This window comes from Anolis sagrei, chromosome 1 (genome assembly GCF_037176765.1).
Source record: "Anolis sagrei isolate rAnoSag1 chromosome 1, rAnoSag1.mat, whole genome shotgun sequence".
Lineage (NCBI taxonomy): Eukaryota > Metazoa > Chordata > Lepidosauria > Squamata > Dactyloidae > Anolis > Anolis sagrei.
The window spans coordinates 193,752,058-193,770,520 of NC_090021.1; the positions used below are offsets into that span (position 1 = coordinate 193,752,058).

At 41.0% G+C, this 18,463-nt stretch overlaps 1 protein-coding gene across 1 annotated transcript in view; it reads left to right on the forward strand.

The window, feature by feature from the left end:
- The first annotated feature begins 3,625 nt into the window (after positions 1-3,625).
- SLC25A12 (solute carrier family 25 member 12) overlaps positions 3,626-18,463 on the forward strand; it is an 87,808-nt gene continuing 72,970 nt past the window's right edge. Inside the window, exons 1-2 of the mRNA XM_067471540.1 lie at positions 3,626-3,850; positions 7,807-7,860. Coding sequence (XP_067327641.1) covers positions 3,839-3,850; positions 7,807-7,860 — 66 coding nt within the window. The 5' untranslated portion in view covers positions 3,626-3,838. The remainder of the gene's footprint in view (positions 3,851-7,806; positions 7,861-18,463) is intronic.

The window sequence follows — 18,463 nt, forward strand, 5'->3', positions numbered from 1 at the left end:
GGAAAAAGCTTTACTCAAAATATAATAGTAATCTTTATTTCTTTGTTCACAAATCAGAGATAAGTTTATTACACAAACAAGTTATTGGTTTTCAAATTTGAAAAGACATATAAACATCTTCAGAAGTAATATAAATCAATATGAGAATAGGAATAATTTTCAAAATGTGTTAGTACAATGACAATGCAGAGAACTCACACAGCCCTCTATGACACAAGGGTTCAAGAGTCACTGAGTGAGAATACCAGAAAAATATTGATTCTTGGTATAGGTTTAGTACCCCTCATCTGAAATGCTTGAGACCAGAAAGGTTTAGGATTTTGGATCTTCCCGCTTAGATTCTGGAATATCTATATTTACATATGCGAACATAATGAGTTCTTTCTCCCACCCTGGACATTCCACAGATACATAAACCTCACTTGCCTTGTTTCCAACAGACCTCACCATCTCAGAGGATGCCTGCCATACATGTGTGTGGGTGAAATGTCAGGAGAGAATGCTTCTGGAACATGGCCATACAACCCAGAAAACCCACAGCAACCCATAATGAGATAGCTTGGTGATGGGACCTAAGCCTAAATGGAAATTAGTGTATGTTTCATATACACTGTCTTAAATATACCCTGAAAGCCATTTTTAATCATTTTGTGCCTCAAACCAGGTTTGTGCACAGGGAACTCTCAGAAGGCAAAGATGTCGCTATCTCAGCCACCCATCAAGGCAATTTCAGATTTTGGAGTAATTCACATTCTGGATTCCATATTAGGGATTGTCAACTTGTATTCCTTTTTGTAATTTCCATGTTTAAAAAAATATCCCATCTTGTACATACTGGTCTTATAACCGTTACAAATAAATGGTTCTATTTTTCTCTTGCTTTCCACAAGCAAATTTCCAGTGGACATAAAAGCAATTGTCACCCCCCACCCTGCCCCCAGAATATGTATAAAACAGGTGAAAAGCACTCATCTGCTTTCAATTCAAGTGGAGCTCTTGGGTTCCCAGCACATGCTAACAATTCCCCTGCAGAATGAGAGTCTCAAGCAGCCTTCCTGGATATCTACAGGACTTGCATTGCCCTTTCACATCGTGGAGCCTCTTATTTGCATTATGCTGGCACTCATCACACTATCTGATGTTTTCATACATGGTCACAGAGCTTTTTCTAGGCATCCATGTCATTTCTAGGCATAACACTTGGTAATTTGCAACCTCTTTGTTTCAATCACACTGAAGAGTAATATTTCTTTCTTTCCTTAATGTCCTTGATCGCAGTGTCTCTCAGACTTTGGTTTTCTAGATGTTTTTGACTTCATCTCACAGAAGCTCAAGACCTTGTAAAGCTACAACTGCCATGATTCCATAACACTGAGCCATGGAAGTTAAAGTGATATCAAATCTATATAAATAAAAATGTAATGTTCGTTTGTGAGAATTTTTTTTGTCATGTCAGGAGCGACTTGAGAGATTGCAAGTCGCTTCTGGTGTGAGAGAATTGGCCGTCTGCAAGGACGTTGCCCAGGGGACGCCCAGATGATTTGATGTTTTTTATCATCCTTCTGGGAGGCTTCTCTCATGTCCCCACATGAGGAGCTGAAGCTGATAGAGGGAGCTCATCCGTCTCTCCCCGGATTTGAACCTGCGACCTGTCGGTCTTCAGTCCTGCCGGCACAGAGGTTTAACCCACTGCGCCACCGGGGGCTCCGTTTGTGGGATTAACATAACTAAAAAACCACTGGATGAATTGACACCAAATTTGGACACAATACACCTATCAGGCCATCAACTGACCATCACTTATAAAACACTGAAAAACACAGCAAAAGAGACTTAAAATAATAAAAAAAACCCCAAAAAAACATTACAATGCATTTGCAAAACCACATATATACACATATACACAAATATATATACACACATCTATACAGACACAAAACACATATACACAGATTGGGCCACAACAACACATGGCAGGAGATGGCTAGTTATACAATATATAATATTGTATAAAATTGCCCTCAGGACATGTATCTAAAACGGAAAATACTTCTGACTTCAAGGGTTTGAGTGAAAGCCCTTCCACACAGCCCTATATCCCAGAATATCAAGGCAGGAAATCCCACATTATCTAAATGTGGACTCAGATAACCCGGTTCAAAGTAGCGTTTGGTTAAGCAGTGCAACCAATCATAGGAAGACGGTAAATGGAACATAGGAATGGCACAAGGATTATGAGAACGGATCTGATTTCAACTGAGGCGTTATGTTATGTCTATTTTGTTGATCTGTCTTGTTGATTGTTAACTGTTGTGGATTGATGCTGTTGATCCTGTTTGTTGCATTGTTATGTTTTAATTGCACTGACACTGTTTGATAATTGTACCATGTAAACCGCATTGAGTCGCCTGTTAAGGGCTGAAAAATGCGGTATAGAAATAAAGCAAATAAATAAATAATAAATAAATAAATAATAGATATTGTGGGATTTTCTGCCTTGATCTTCTGGGTCATAGGGCTGTGTGGAAGGGCCCTAAGGCTTCTAACTTCTTTATCGTAAAGTCATATAACCCAGGATCTCAAGGCAGAAATTCCCACAATATCTGTTTTTAACTGGCTCCCTTCCACACAGCAGAAAAAAAACCCCAGTTTCCGCTTTGAACTGGAATATATGGCGGTGTGGACTCAGATAACTCAGCTCAAAGCAGATATTGTGGGATCTTCTGCCTTGATATTCTGGGATATACGGCTGTGTGGAAGGGCCCTGCGTTATCTAAGGGTCCTTCCACACATAGCCCTATATCTCAGAATATCAAGGCAGAAAATTCCACAATATCTGTTTTGAACTGGATTATCTGAGGGCCCTTCCACATAGCTGAATAACATCCCACATTATCTGTTTTGAACTGGACTATATGGCAGTGTGGACTCAGATAACCCAGTTCAAAACACATATTGCAGGATTTTCTGCCTTGATATTCTGGATTATATGACTGTGTGGAAGGGCCCTGAGTCCACACTCACATAGTGTGGGATTTCCAGCCTTGATATTCTGGGATATATGGCTATGTTGAAGAGCCATAAGTCCACACACAGATAATGTGGGATTTTCTGCCTTGATATTCTGGGATATATGGCTATGTTGAAGAGCCGTAAGTCCACACACAGATAATGTGGGATTTTCTGCCTTGATATTCTGGGATATAGGGCTGTGTGGAAGGGCCCTAAGTCTACACTGCCATATATTCCAATTAAAGCAGATAATATGGGATTTTATTCAACTGTGTGGAAGAGGCCTTACTTACTCTTTCCATTAGTTTGATGGAGAGTGGAATTTAGGAAAGGTTCCTGCTACCAACTTTTCTCCCAAGTTGGCTTCAAAGCTCTCCCTACCCGATCCCTTGGAATGCTGATGAGAGAGTAATTACAGTACGTTGATTAAAAAAATAACAATGACAGTCTAAGCGGGTGAATGTAGAGAGATAGAGAGGGAGAGCACAGATCCTTAAGTGTGTTCCCGGGAGAGAAGACAGTGATCTAAAGAGGAGGAGGAGGAGGAAAGCCCTGCTCCTTTATGGGAGCCCCCTCCCCTCCCCTCTCCTCCTTCTGTCCGAGGTCACGCGGGGACACGGGCTGGGCTTTTGGGACGCTGCTTAGGAACACAGGGCCGGCCCGAAAAGAGGCAGGCAGGCAGGGAGGCAGGCAGGGAGGAAGGGAGGTGTTTTTGGCTGCGGCGCGCCTGCTGCCTGACAGCGCCGTTGGGAGACTCCTCCTCTTCTTCCTCCTCCTCCTCCTCCTCCTCCACCACCACCACCACCACCCGCTTCCCTGGCTCAGCATGGCGGTCAAGGTGACTCTCTTCCTTCTCTCTCTTCTCCTTCCGCGCTGGCTTAGATCCCTTTCCCTCCCAGGAAGAGCGCGGCAAGAGTTTTTGGGGTGCTTGCTAAAGGGGACCCCCATAGCTAGGCGTCAAGGCGCCCCTGGAGGAAAGGGGAGGAAGCGGAGCTGGGCAGGGCAGGGCAGGGCAGGGCAGGAAGGCCCCTGGGAAAAAGGGAAGAAGGGGCGCCCTCAAGGTCTGCCTCTCGCACACATGCGTCTGCACTCTAGAATTAACGCAGTTTGGCCACTGCCGCGGCTCAGGGCTTTGGCACCCTGGGAGTTGGAGCCCTACACGGGCTTTTTCTGTTGCTATTCATGAATCGAAACTGACGGCCTGCACACATTGTAGAATTAATGCAGTTCGACACCGCTTGAACTGCTCTGCCTCAGTGCTAAAGAATCGTGGGAGTTGGAGTTTGGTGAGGCACCAGCAGCACTCTCTGGCAGAGAAGGCGAAAGAGCATGCCAACTTCACAGAATCGCATAGTACTGAGGGCCCTTCCACACAGCCCTATATCCCAGAATATCAAGGCAGGAAATCCCACAAGATCTGCTTTGAACTGGGTTATCTAGGGCCCTTCCACACAGGCCTCAAACCCAGAATATCAAAGCAGGAAATCCTATATTATCGGCGTGTGAACTCAGAGAACCCATTTCAAAGCAGATATTGTGGGACTTTCTGCCTAGATATTCTGGGATATAGGGCCGCGTGGAAGGGTCCAGCTGCACCCATGCTATTGAGTAAATGCAGCCATAGGCCCCTTCCACACTGTCATATCATCCAGATGATAAAACAGATAATCCACATTACCTGCTTTGAACTGGATTCTCTGAGGCCCCTTCCACACAGCTGTATAAAATCCATCTGTGAGTGTGGATCATCTGCCTTGATATTCAGGGTTATATGGCTGTGTTGAAGGGCCCTGAACTACACTGCCATATAATCCAGTTCAAAGCAGATAATCTAAATTTTATATGAAGGGGCCATAGTGGAAAGCTTCAAATACAGATTAGTTTGTGGCTCTTGGCCACCTTGGTTGTGTTCTTTAGAGTAGATCTTCTCTCTCACTCTGTCCCTCCAGCCCTATATCCCAGAATATCAAGGCAGAAAATCACACATTATCAGAGGCCCCTTCCACACAGCTGAATAAAATCCCACATTCTCTGCTTTGAACTGGAATATGTGACAATGTGGACTGAGATAACCCAGTTCAATGGGCCCTTCCACACACAGCCCTATATCCCAGAATATCAAGGCAGAAAATTCCACAATATCTGCTTTGAACTGGGTTATCTGAGTTCACAGATAGCGTGAGATTTTCTGCCTTTATATTCTGGGATATAAGGCTGGCTGGAAGGGCCCTCCAATTGCAATATGGATTGTGAGCCATTTTAGTAGTTAAAAACATGGGCTGTTTAGTGAAGCACTACTGAGAATAATGGAAGAATCCAAACCGATGGTGTTTGGGAGTTGCAGTTTGGTGAGGCATAAACATTCCTTCTCAGAGAAAGCTAAAGGCCTTCCAGAACTACAGAGAATTAAGCCATGGCCCTTTAAGTGGTGTCAGACAGAATTAGTTGAGCCTCATCAGCTCCAGTTGAATCCTTCCAGTTTGTCTTTCTAATTGGAAAATGAAAGTAATTTACTAGATTGATTCTTCTCTGTCTAGCACTGAGGGCCCTTCCACACAGCCCTATATCCCAGAATATCAAGGCAGAAAATCCCACATTATCTGCTTTAAACTGGGATATATGGCAGTGTGGATTCAGGGCCCTTCCACACAGCCCTGTATCCCAGAATATCAAGGCAGAAAATCCCACAATATCTGCTTTGACTGGGTTATCTGAGCCCACACTCAGAAAATGTGGGATTTCCTGCCTTGATATTTTGGGATATAGGGCTGTGTGGAAGGGCCCCCAGAATATCAAGGCAAAAATCCCACAAGATCTGCTTAGAACTAGGCTGTCTGAGTCCACACTGCCATATGTCCCAGTTCAAAGCAGATAATGTGGGATTTTATTCAACTGTGTGGAGGGGACATAGTTTTACTGTGTTATATAAACTTTTTTTTATTGACCATTTCCAATTTTTCCACACAAAAGTTGGGGTTGGAAAGTCAGGGGAAAAGAAGAAGAAGAAGAAAGAAGGTGGGGGTAGTGGAGTTATTGTTAGTAAATTAAGTCTTTATAAATATTTAGTGTGGTGAAGATGGAGAGGAAGGGAATTGGAGGAGGGGGCAATGTTGCACAAAGTTAAAATTGATACATCTATTGCTTCATATCAGTTATAATTACACACATTACCCAAAGTATTAAAAATTCTATGTATCCTCTAACAAAGAGAGGAGAAAATTTGTCCTCCAGCTTTAAGTCTGGTCTTCTTATCTTCTTGTATTATCTTATGTTCTTCCTGTCTTTTCCCCCAGATTTTTACCATTAAAATTATAATGATAGAGTACAGAAATGTCTTTTATGTATGGAGTATAAGGGAAAAGCAGAGTTTTGCCTCAGTCCCACAACTAAGGGCCCTTCCACACAGCCCTATATCCCAGAATATCAAGGCAGAAAATCCCACAGTATCTGCTTTGAACTGGGTTCTCTGAGTTGACACTCAGATAATGTGGGATTTTCTGCCTTGATATTCTGGGATATAAGGCTGCGAGCAAGGGCCCTCAGATGACCCAGTTCAAAGCAGATATTGTGGGATTTTTTTGTCTTGTATGCTGGGTTATATGGCTGTGTGGAAGGGCCCTATGTGTCAGTGGTATCAGACTTGGGCCCTTTCCACATAAAATAAAATCCCACATTATCTTCTTTCTACTGGAATATATAGCAGTGCGCTCTCAGCTAACCCAGTTCAAAGCAGTTATTGTGGGATTTTCTGCTTTGATATGCTGGGTTATATGGCTGTGTGGAAGGGCCCTTGGAAGAGGCCTCAGGGGAAGAACAAAACAAAATGTTTTGATAATAAAGCATTAAGCTTTGAAGCCCACATTCTGGTTTTTAATGTTAGCCCCCTTGGACATAGGATGCTTCAGGTGGGAGGGTGCATTTTTAGTTTTCAGTGTAAAGGAGAAAATCTAGGACCCTTCCACACAACCCTATATCCCAGAATATCAAGGCAGAAAATCCCACAATATCTGCTTTGAACTGGGTTCTCTGAGTCCACTTTGAACTGGTTTATCTGAGGGAAAAGCCCTCAGCTGTAGTGCTATCCTTGTCTAGATCATCTCTAAATTACTTAAAGAGTCCTGAGCCATTGCGTGTTTTTTTCTTTTTTGGAGCTGGATTTATTTTATTTTATTTAAAAGGGAAAAGTCTCAGCAAAAGTTTTTGATCTGCACCACATTATTGATGTGTGAAGGATATTGTAGTTACAGGGTGCACACCCTTCACAAGATTGCAACTGCCAGTCTTGAAATGAGAGCCCCTTTTCCTCCTTTGTAGGTAAATGTTGCATTCACCCCGAAGAAAAATATACCTTATGTGAAGTAACATGATATTCTATTGCACTATTACATTGCAGTGGCTATCTGATCTTGTTCTGAAGTGTGTGTATATAAGATTCATTTGCAGATATAGCTACTGATACCCACTATTTGTTTTCAATCCTGTTTACACAACTATCGGGAGATTTTTAATTTTGCAGCATAACTTTTATCATGCTGTGCTTCTCTTCATGCTCTGTTTTCTTTTCCCTGACAGCTCCCTCTTGAATTTGACAGCTGTCATAAGGATCTCTGTTGTTTTAAAGTCAAACAATTTAAACGTGTCCGAATATATGGAGCTTACTTTATCATTTAGATAAGAGAAGCTAGTAGATATATTGCTCTTATCAGTAGAGATTGCACTGGAAGTTTTCCCTACTTGGTAGTTGAATAACTTTACAAGTAAAGTATTAACTTTCTCTCTCTCTTGACTTTATAGGTACAGACAACCAAAAGAGCCGATCCAAATGAGCTACGCAATATATTTTTGCAGGTAAGCAGTAGCACTCAGTAATTTATGGGGAGATTGTAGCTAATTCATTGTAATTGAAACAATAAAGAATTTTATGACACTTTGAGAAGCAACACATGTATCATAAATTTTCCCGATCCATAACTCTATTAATCAAAATCATGGAATTAGAAACTATGTTTGATGCTGTGTTGTCAAAGGCTTTCATGGACAGAATCACTGGGATGCTTTGAGTTTTCCAGGCTGTATGATCATGTTCCAGAAGCATTCTCTTCTGATGTTTCACCCACATCTATGGCGGGCATGCTCAGAGGTTGTGAGGATGCCTGCTGTAGATGTGGGTGAAACGTCAGGAGAGAATGCTCCTGGAACATGGCCATACAGCCCAGAAAACTCTCAGTAACCCAATGTTTGATGCTGTCTATGTTTTTCGCTTCTTCTCATTTCTTATCTTCTTCTAGCATTCTGAAAAATTGGTGCATAATTTTCTATAAAGGCGCATACAAAAAGATCTTGAGTTGGTTGCAGTGCTCAGCTTTATACTAGAAGTGCCACTTGACAGTTTTCAGATTAGGATAGTTTGGAAGCAGCCAAAAAGAACATTTGTATCTTTTCAGTCTAAATGGTATGAAGATGGAAGTGTGCAGAACTACACTTAATGTAGCACAGAAATATTGTCCTTTGCTTCGAGCTGCCTGGGTGAAATTAATTATGCTGACTTCCAATTTGTTTCTTAGCTCAATTTGTGGTACTTCTTCTGCCTATAAAAGTGTGGTTGGTGAATGATTTCTATATTTTTAATTACCAAGGAAGTTGAGATTTGTATGGGCACAAGACAGTGCCTCCTTTGTGTTAGCGTAGAGCCCTTCCAGACAGGCCCTATATCCCAGGATCTGATCCCAGGTTTTCTGCTTTAAACTGGATTTCTGGTTTTCTGCTTTAAACTGCACTACCAAATAATCCCAGGTTTTCTGCTTTAAACTGCACTATCAAATAATCTGGGATAAACAGAAAACTTGGGATCAGATCCTGGGATATAGGGCCTGTCTGGAAGGGCCCATATTTATGAGATTGTTCATCCCTAAGAATGTCAGATTGACCCTATTTTTGCTTAGATTTATGCAGTCTAAAATACAGTTGCTTTTAATCTGGCTTTTAAAGAGCAGTAGATGGTTTTGTTCCTTGTGTTTTAAAGATGTTGTCTTCTGATTTGATCATGTGTAGAGTTGTTGGGTGTACCCTAAGGGACTTTTCTGAACAGATGTCTATGTGATTTGGAAACCCTTTAATTAATAAATAAATACTAGATTTTGACATTTTTATTGAAAGACTAAACTTCTTATAAGTGAAGCACATTGTTCCAGGAAGACTCCTCTTCACTGTTTGAGGACTTAAAAGACTGAATAATTTTGTAAAAGAATTTGGCCATTATACTTACCTTTAGTTATTTTTTTTATTAAAGAGTTCTGTTTCCTCCCATGTAATCCCTAAGTTGACTTAACAGTATTGTTTTCTTTATGACACATAAAGAATGTATGACTCATTGGTGCTCCATAAGTGAGAACATAGCGACTGACTGTGAATTGAATTGTAGAATGAATGCATTTTGACAGCACTTTAACTGTCGTGGCTCAATGCTAACGAATCATGGGAGTTATAGTTTTATAAAGGGTTTAGCCTGCTCTTCCAAACAGTGCTGGTGCCTCACTGAACTACAAATCCAAGGATTCCATAGCACTGAGCCATGACATCTGAAAAAGTGTCAAATGGCATTAATCTTGAAATGTAGATGTGCCCTTTCTATGGTCCTTTCAGGACACGGATGGGACACATGGTCCTCCAGATAGTGGAGTCAACTCCCACTGTCCCAGCCAACATGGACCATAGAATCATGGAGTTGGAAGAGACCTCATGGGCCATCCAGTCCAACCTCCTGCCAAGAAGCAGGAATATTGCATTCAAATCACCCCTGATAGATGGCCATCCAGCCTCTGTTTAAAAGCTTCCAAAGAAGGAGCCTCCACCACACTCCAGGGCAGAGAGTTCCACTGCTGAACAGCTCTCATAGTCAGGAAGTTCTTCCTCATGTTCAGATGGAATCTCCTTTCTTGTAGTTCACCATAGTGAAGGGTGATGGAAGTTGCAATCTAGCAACATCTTGAGGGCCAAATATTCCTCTGCTTATTGGTAATGGCAAAATTGGAAAAAGTTTTCCTCCTAATGTTGTACATTTTTGTGTGGTCCAGAATATGCACTGTTGGTTTGGCAGATCCCTTAGGGTAGCATGGAGCTTGTATGGGGAGAATGAAGGTGTAGAGATATGTTTATTATAAGTGTTATTTATAATGTATTTATGTTTTACATTGGTTGCCATGTCCTAGCTGTGAGAGATAGGTTGCCATGGTGACAAGGCAAGAAGAGGAGGTGGGCGGAGCTTAAAGAGAAAAAGGTTTGAAAGTGACAGTTAATTTTTCAGTCAGGAGGAAGAGACCTGAGAGAGGGTAGCAGAGTCAGATAGGGACTCTGAGAGAATAGGTCAGTCAGGAGGATGAGACCCTGAGAAGAGGGCAGAGTCAGTTAGGGCTCTGTGGAGTGAAGCAGTATAGATTCAGTTAGTTTTAGTGTTTGTGAATATTTCTTCAGCAAGGGAGCTGAAGGGAAACCTCGTTAGATTGCTTGAGTTAAAAAGAATCTAACAGAGGGGGTTTTAGGATCGCCAGTAGTGGAAGACTGGAGATCAGTGGTTTGATCCGGTATAGGACAAACAGTGTGAATATTCACAACAGGGAACACTGAAATAATAAAGCACTTCACTGAAGGAGTTTATAAGATTGTAACATCTAAAGCCTGAATGTATCTCAACCAAGCCATTTTGTAACCATCAAGCATATGCCAAGCTCAACATCTCAATATTGCAACAATTACGCTTTGTTTAATAATAAACTTGTTCTCTTTGTATTTTAAATCTGCCTCCTCCATTGATTTTACGTTCGGTGCATTCCACTCTACCAAAGTTACCACACAACGCAAATAGGGATAAATAGAGACTTTAAGACCAGCGTCTCTAAACTTATTGGTGGCAGTTTAATTTAATAGCAGTCTAGGAACTTTCTTACATTTTTGGTGGTCCCATTTGGTGGGATTAACACCACGTCTTTACATTTTATTGGTGGCGTTGATACGTTTCTTTACAGAAGGAGAAAGAGGAAGTGGCAAAAATAGCTTCCTCTCCGGGCAGCAGAAGCCTTTGCTGGATCAGAAACCTTCCATTTGTGGAACAGCCATACAGCATACACACAGTAGTAATGTAATGGGTAGCAGCTTTGTTTGCAACTCCTCTGCAACATAATCCCTTATGCCCAAATCTGGAACACCTTGTGCTGAAATGCTGTGGGTATAACCGCAGTTTTCATGGGTCAGTTCCCTTGTGCTCTTTGGCTTATGCAATGCTGCCATGCCTAAAGGGTGTGCATTCCTGGCTAAATTTGGCTACCCTTGAAAATGGAGACAAGTCAAGGTGAAGATCATTAAGTGAAGTTCATGTGCTCACGTTTTCATGAGGAACATGATATTTATGCCCTTTCCCCTTGTTTGCTTCATGTATCATGCCACATGTGACACCTCAAGCCTGATATGCATCAAGTTAAATTTCAGGTGCTAATATTGGTGTCAAGTGGAATGTTTGTATGAGACTTCCTTAGGCAAGATCTGAAACACTGAAAAGAAAATGGCTAACTTTAATATGTTTACTAGCGATTAGGGCCCCGCACCTACACTGTTCATTTAATGCAGCTTCAAACTGGTATTGCACAACGTGGTTTCACTGTGCAGACAATTATATAGGAAATCCTGGAACCAGCTTGGGGCCTGCGTGGTGATTACACAAATCACAGAGTCCTGATGCTCATTAAGGACTTTATTTTCATTCTTTGATGGGAATTTGTTGTCTAGCAGGAGTAGTTGAAAGCTAGCTTTTGAAATCAGTGGTTGTCAAGCTGTGGGTCTCCAGGAGTTTTGGCTTACAACTCCCAGAAATCCCTGCCTGTTTACCAGCTGTTAGGATTTCTGGGAGTTGAAGGCCATAACATCTGGGGACCCACAGGTTGAGAACCACCACATTAAATGGTCAGCGTAGATGGGACCTATGTCAGAGTTACATAGGTTAATGTCAGTGGCAGGGCAGCAAGTTTTTTGTTTAAGCTTATATGTAGACACAGCTTTAATTCTTTTTTTTAATACTGTTCATTGGCTCATTGGCTGCTCAATTTTATGGACCTCTGGATAGATTAGACTAAAAACAATAAGATCCAATGATAAGCAAAACAAAAGTTTTCTTTATTAGAATTAAAATACATTTTAAAACATGTCATCTCGGTATACTCATTCAGCTATAGCTACCCACCGAATATCCAGTCACAGAATTAATTTTTCAGTCTTTACCTTCTGCTCCCACCATGTCCTCTGTACATTCCTACTACTTATTTGCCTATAGGTAGAAAATAGCTAAAGTAATCAGCCTAATGGGTTTGAGGAGGTTCAGACTTCACTCATGTACTTGGTTGTCACCCACTATAACAGTTTAAGGTAACCATCAAAGCATCTCTTGAACCGAGGACTCAATGTGCCTTCTGCCACATGGAGTTGGAAAAAAGCTCTTTGAGCCTTCAGGCTCAAGGAGCTATTCCCAACCCAACATATTCCATTGAGAATTTATGTTTGATAGGCCTGGCCCAAGACCATTTGCTTAAACAGATACAGGAGGACTGACAGTTTGGCAGTGTCCCCCATCAGCCTGCGGGCTGATTGGGTTGGAGGCCAGCCTGCATGACATAAACAAACCTGTTTTGTAAGAGAGAGGAATGGTCAGATAGTCCAGAGGGAAGATCTGGTTAGTACTGCTATTCAGAAGAGAGAAGGGAAGCATGTCACTAGAACTTTACTAGCCACTTCATCACATTAGGCAGGGAAGTGTGTGGCAGAGGAGAGCAGAGAAAAGCTCAGTCTTACTCAGTTTTTTAATAAAATTGATGTTTTCCCTACTTTCTATCACACTGTTAAAGGTCTCTCGGTTTCTTTTCAGTATTCTTTCATGCTGAAGAGATTTAGTCCCGCTCACCATCCCTCTCCCTGCTCATTGGTGAAAACGAGCAGCGATGCTCTCTCCCTACTTGCCTTCCTATCTCCCTCTCTCTTGGCTGCCCCACAGAGAAGAGTGTGGACCTTGGAAAACTATGACTTCTAGGACTGCATAGTATGGAACTATGGTATTTAAAGTGGGGTCCATGTGCATTCATTCCATAGTGTAAATGCACCAAGAAAATGGTATGGACCTTGGGAAACTATAACTCCCAGGAGGACTCCATCGCATGGAGCCATCGCATTTAAAGTGAGGTGCAAGGGCACTCATTCCATACTGTAAATGCATCAAGAGAAGGGTATGGACCTTGGAAAACTATGCCTCCCAGGACTACACATCATGGCATAACAACAACATGCATAACAACAACAACATTTAAAATGGGTACTGACTGCATATATTCTCCAGTGCAGATACAACCATAGAAGGGTATGGACCTTGAGAAACTATAACTCCCAGGACTGCATAGTATGGGGCTATGGTATTTAAAGTGTGATCCATGAACATTCATTCCATAGTGTAAGTGCACCAAGAGAAAGTTATGGACCTTGGGAAACTGTAACTCCCAGGAGGACTCCATCACATGGATCTGTCACATTTAAAGTGGGATGCAAGGGCATTCATTCCATGCTGTAAATGCACCAAGAGAAGGGTATAGACCTTGGAAAACTATGACTCCCAGGACTGCACAGCATGGAGACATGGCATGACAACAACGGCATTTAAAATGGGTCCTGACTGCATTTATTCTCCAGTGCAGATCCAATCATAGAAGGGTATGGACCTTGGGAAACTATAACTCCCAGGATTGCATAGTATGGAGCTATGGTATTTAAAATGGGGTCCAAGAGCATTCATTCCATAGTGTAAATGTAACGAGAGAAGGGTATGGACCTTGGGAAACTGTAACTCCCAGAACTACACAGCATGGAAACAACAACAACAAAAATATATCTCTTTTGCTGTGACATACTGTGCTTTGTGTCAGTAAAATAATAATAATAATAATAATAATAATAATAATAATACATTTGAAAAGAATGCTGGCCCCCATGCTTAAAATATGCAAAAAATGCTCTAGCCTACACTTTAAGCCAAACTAATGTGATGACAAGAGTGGCTTCCCAGTGTAGCACTCAGTGGAATTTAGTAAATGTGATAAAGTGGTAGGTTAAACCTATTGCATTTTAGCCTGTGGATATTTTGAAGACCTTTCTGAGTATGGTCTCTTAAAGTCAAATCTACATACATTTCTGAACATTTACTGACAAATGGTATTGGTGACCATGCCTGCTTGATATGATCACAGTCGTCTTTCATGTTTGAAATAAAACCGCTAAACAAGTTGAGCACTACAATACTTTTTTCAGGCTGCAAGTCTGACCAAGTTAACTGACTTCTTGAAATTTCTGAGCAGCTCACCCTTAGAAACAATTTGCATGCCAACACAGATCATTCAGTGATTACTCAACCTGTTTTGTCTTGACATGAACTCTTCTCCTTTCAAGAAACCTCCCTCTCTATCAATTTCTGATGGAATCTGAAATGTTTCTATTTTGGAAATATGCTTCTGATTATCTTCCTGTTTTGGGGATTTACTTTTATGAAATTGTACCGCAATGTGCTTTTGTTTCATATTGACTCTTCTTGGTATTAGTTTTGTTGATCTGTGATTTGTGAGCTGTTTGGGTGTGGGGGAAGAATTATTTTAGAAGAAAAGGTTTCCGTTGGTCCCAACTGTCTACCAGCTTCAGCTTTGACATGTCCTTTTTGATTGCATGCCTGGCTTATGAGAAGATTTGGATCCAAGTGTGTATGTTTGTGCCTTCAAGTCAGCTGTCGTCATATGGTGCCCCCATGAATTGCATAAGGTTTCTTAGGCAAGGAATACTCAGAGATAGTTTTGCTACTTTTTCCCTCTGAAATATAACCTACAGTACCAATGTTCATAGGCAGTCTTCCATCTAAGTCAGTGTTTCTCAACCTGGGAGTTGGGACCCCTAGGGAGGGTCGCTAGGGGAGTTTCAGAGGGGTCATCACATACTATCAGAAAACACATATTTCTGATGGTCTTAGGAACCTCTTTGGCTAAGAAGGCTGAAGATCTCTGCCTGCCCTTCTCTTCCTTTTTGCTGTTGGTGAACTGTGCATTCCCCCCCCCCCCCCCCCCACACACACACCCAACCAGTACTCAGTGTTGGCCATGTAGGTAGTGTGCCAAGTTTGGTGCAGATCCATTGTGGGCTGGGTTCAGAGTGCTCTTTGATTGTAGGTTAACTATAAATTCCAGCAATTACAACTCCCAAATGTCAAGGCCTATTTTCCCCAAACTCCACCAGTGTTCACATCTGGGCATATTGAGTATTTGTGCCAAGTTTGGTCCAAATCTATTATTGTTTGAGTCCATAGTGCTCTCTGGATGTAGGTGAACTACAACTCCAAAACTTAGGGTCAATGCCCACCAAACCCTTTCAGTATTTTCTCTTGGTCATGGGAGTTATGTGTGTCATGATTAGTTCAATTCCATCATTGGTGAAGTTCAGAATGGTCTTTGATTGTAGGTTAATTATAAATCCCAGCAACTACAACCCCCAAATAACAAAAATAACAAAATCAATTCCCCCTCTAACCCCAGTAGTATTCAAATGTGGTTGTGTGGGGTATTTGTGCCAAATTTGAATGAAAATACACAATGCATATCAGATATTTACATTATGATTCATAACAGTAGCAAAATTACAGTTATGAAGTAGCAATGAAAATAATTTTATGATTGGGGGTCACCACAACATGAGGAACTGTATTAAGGGACATTGAGAAACACTGATCTAAGTACTAAGAAGGGTTAGTGTTGTTCCAATCTTAAACTGGATCTGATACCTTTAGAGTACTTCTCTCTCTGCTTGTTATTGTGGTTGTGTGTTTTCAAGTTGTTTCTGATTAATGACTACCCTAAGGCATCCCTTTCGTGGTGTTTTCTTAGCAAGGTTTGTTCAGAGCATGTTCGCCTTTGTTTTCCTCTGAGGCGGAGAGAATGTGACTGCCGACAATCACCTAGTAGGTTTCTATGACTGAACAAGGATTCAAACCCTGTCCTCCGGAATCCTTGTCCAGTCCTTCAACCCTATACCATGCTGGGTTTCTCTCTATATGCCACTTTTAATCCTCTGCTCCAAGCAGAGTAGCTGTGGCTGAAAATCTTTCTGTGGCCATCCATGGAAGACTCCTGCAAAAGTAACACAAATTTTGCAGGTGGTCCTGTCTTCCCTTGGTGAAGAGGGAGGTTGCTATAACCAGTAGCCCATCAGCTTCCTATCCTAGGAGATAATGATAGTTCAATAAACCTATTTGTTATGAAATATTTGATTTTTAGGCTATGTGCTGCTAAGGTGATTAAAAGCTGGCTGACGCAAATCAGTACAAAACATGCCATGCACGAATGCCTCCATTATTTTCTCAAGCTTTGGTCATTTGTCTTGTTGCCAATACCATTCTACATATCATGGGAGAAATTTCATTAATTCACAGTGCCACTTTTGCCTGGAGAAAAGAGAAAACTGCTTCCTTCTGAGCTTTAGTGCTGAGGCTAAAAGAGAGAGAGAGAGAGAACAAGTTGTTGAACTTATGGAGTTCAACAACATTTACATCTTGACAGAAATTACAGTAGTGAAAATAATGAATACCAGCCAAGTTTTGTTCAGAAATCTTAGTATAACCCCTTGGGGCTTGGTAGTTCTTCAAAAGCATCCAGCCTCCAAACATGACACTGTTATCACTATAAATAAAAAAGCAACAAACTGAACTGCTGAGCTGCTGAACTTGTTGATCGAAAGGTTACAGGTTCGAATCTGGTGTTTCTACTGTCTCTGAAGTAGTAAAGATAGCCACCATTAAGTAAACCCAGTTATACTTGCAGGGAAGAGATTCAACAAAAATCAAGCAAAACAAAGCAAATATTATCCTAATACCAAGTAGTGTAATATTGTAAAGACAATTTCGTTCTTTGACTATAACTCCTGAATATAGTCATATCTACAAAGACTCAGTGGAAATTTAAAAAAATATTTTTCTGCAATCTTGCATCACTCTGGATTTGACAAGAACCAGTGACAAAGGAATAAGAAGGTAGGGCAGTAGAAAGGAGAAGAAGCCTTTGATATTTCAAGAAAAAGGTTAGATTCAAACTTATAAATATGCAGGTACAAATAAAATAGAAACATCTCTATACTTCCTAAGATTTTTTTGACTCATCTGGAGCACTCTGTTTCCTGGTGACTGTGTTTATGATAGTGTTTGATGGCTTGTGGTTGGTATGTAAGTGGTATTTATGTACATAAGTGTGAGTGAAATGTATACGTAATTTCTTAGCAACCAGAAGCATTTGGGTCTTTTAGAACATGAATAATAAATCCCAACTCTTTGAAAATCTGGGCCTTGGCAGCAGAATAAATAGTGTAAAATATATGCTTATTTTCCTAGCTAACATGTCTTTTTCCAGATGCATCGTTTGGATTATTTGATGCATTGTTTAGATGGTTTTTGAAAATAAATATACTTAGTATATTACAGTTTTTTTAATGCATCTGAATGTTTGGATTATTTATGTGCTAGCAAAGAATCTTCAGTTTGTTTGGGTATAATTATCTTCAAACCTTTAGAGTCTGCTTTGACAGTGCCTCTGAGAAATGTGAAAAATATCTTTGGTCTGAAATGTTCAGATGGCACTTTTGTATGCATTTTCTAATTCTTGTGTATATATATCTCTTAGCAAATGATTTGAGTATTGTAGTGTGTGCTTTCCACTCCCGCGGGAGGGCCCATCACTGAGTGTAGGTACATTAGTGTAGGAGTTTAGTGTTAGGTAGAGATGAAATATCAGCTAACCAACTGAAAATTACACTTTGAAGTAGTGAACCTATTGGAAATTGCACATTCCATGGAAGGCACTTTTCCACATGGGCCGGAGGTAGAGGTCAGTAGTAGTCTTTCACCAAAAGTCTTTCACCTTTTGGTAAAAGAATAGTAAAATGGGATACAACATATTCTTTCATGTATATGTCCTTAGCTGGTTCAAGCGCTGTTGGAACTGCAAAAGACCTTTGTCTGAAATCCTAGACAGCTACTGCCAGTCTCTCTAGGCATTACTGAGACAGATGGGGATGATGGTATGACTCTGCATCATGTAGCATTGCTGCTTCAAATGTTCAAACCTTGGTCTTCACACAATTTTCTATGCAGGATTTGGACTAGGCAGGATTTGTAGGCATTAGAATTGAGTGAGTTAGTCTGAAAGAATGTCTTTCATTCCTTTTTTCACAAGAATAAAATTGGGCAAGAACTGAACATTTGCCAAGAGGTATGCTGGAAACGTGTAATTTCATGTGCAGTGCTTGTGAATGTAACACATGTGCAATGAAGGCAGCATGAGCAGATAATTTTGCCAGTTTTCTTTATAGTCCCAGTCCCATTCTCTGAGGGGTTGGTGGA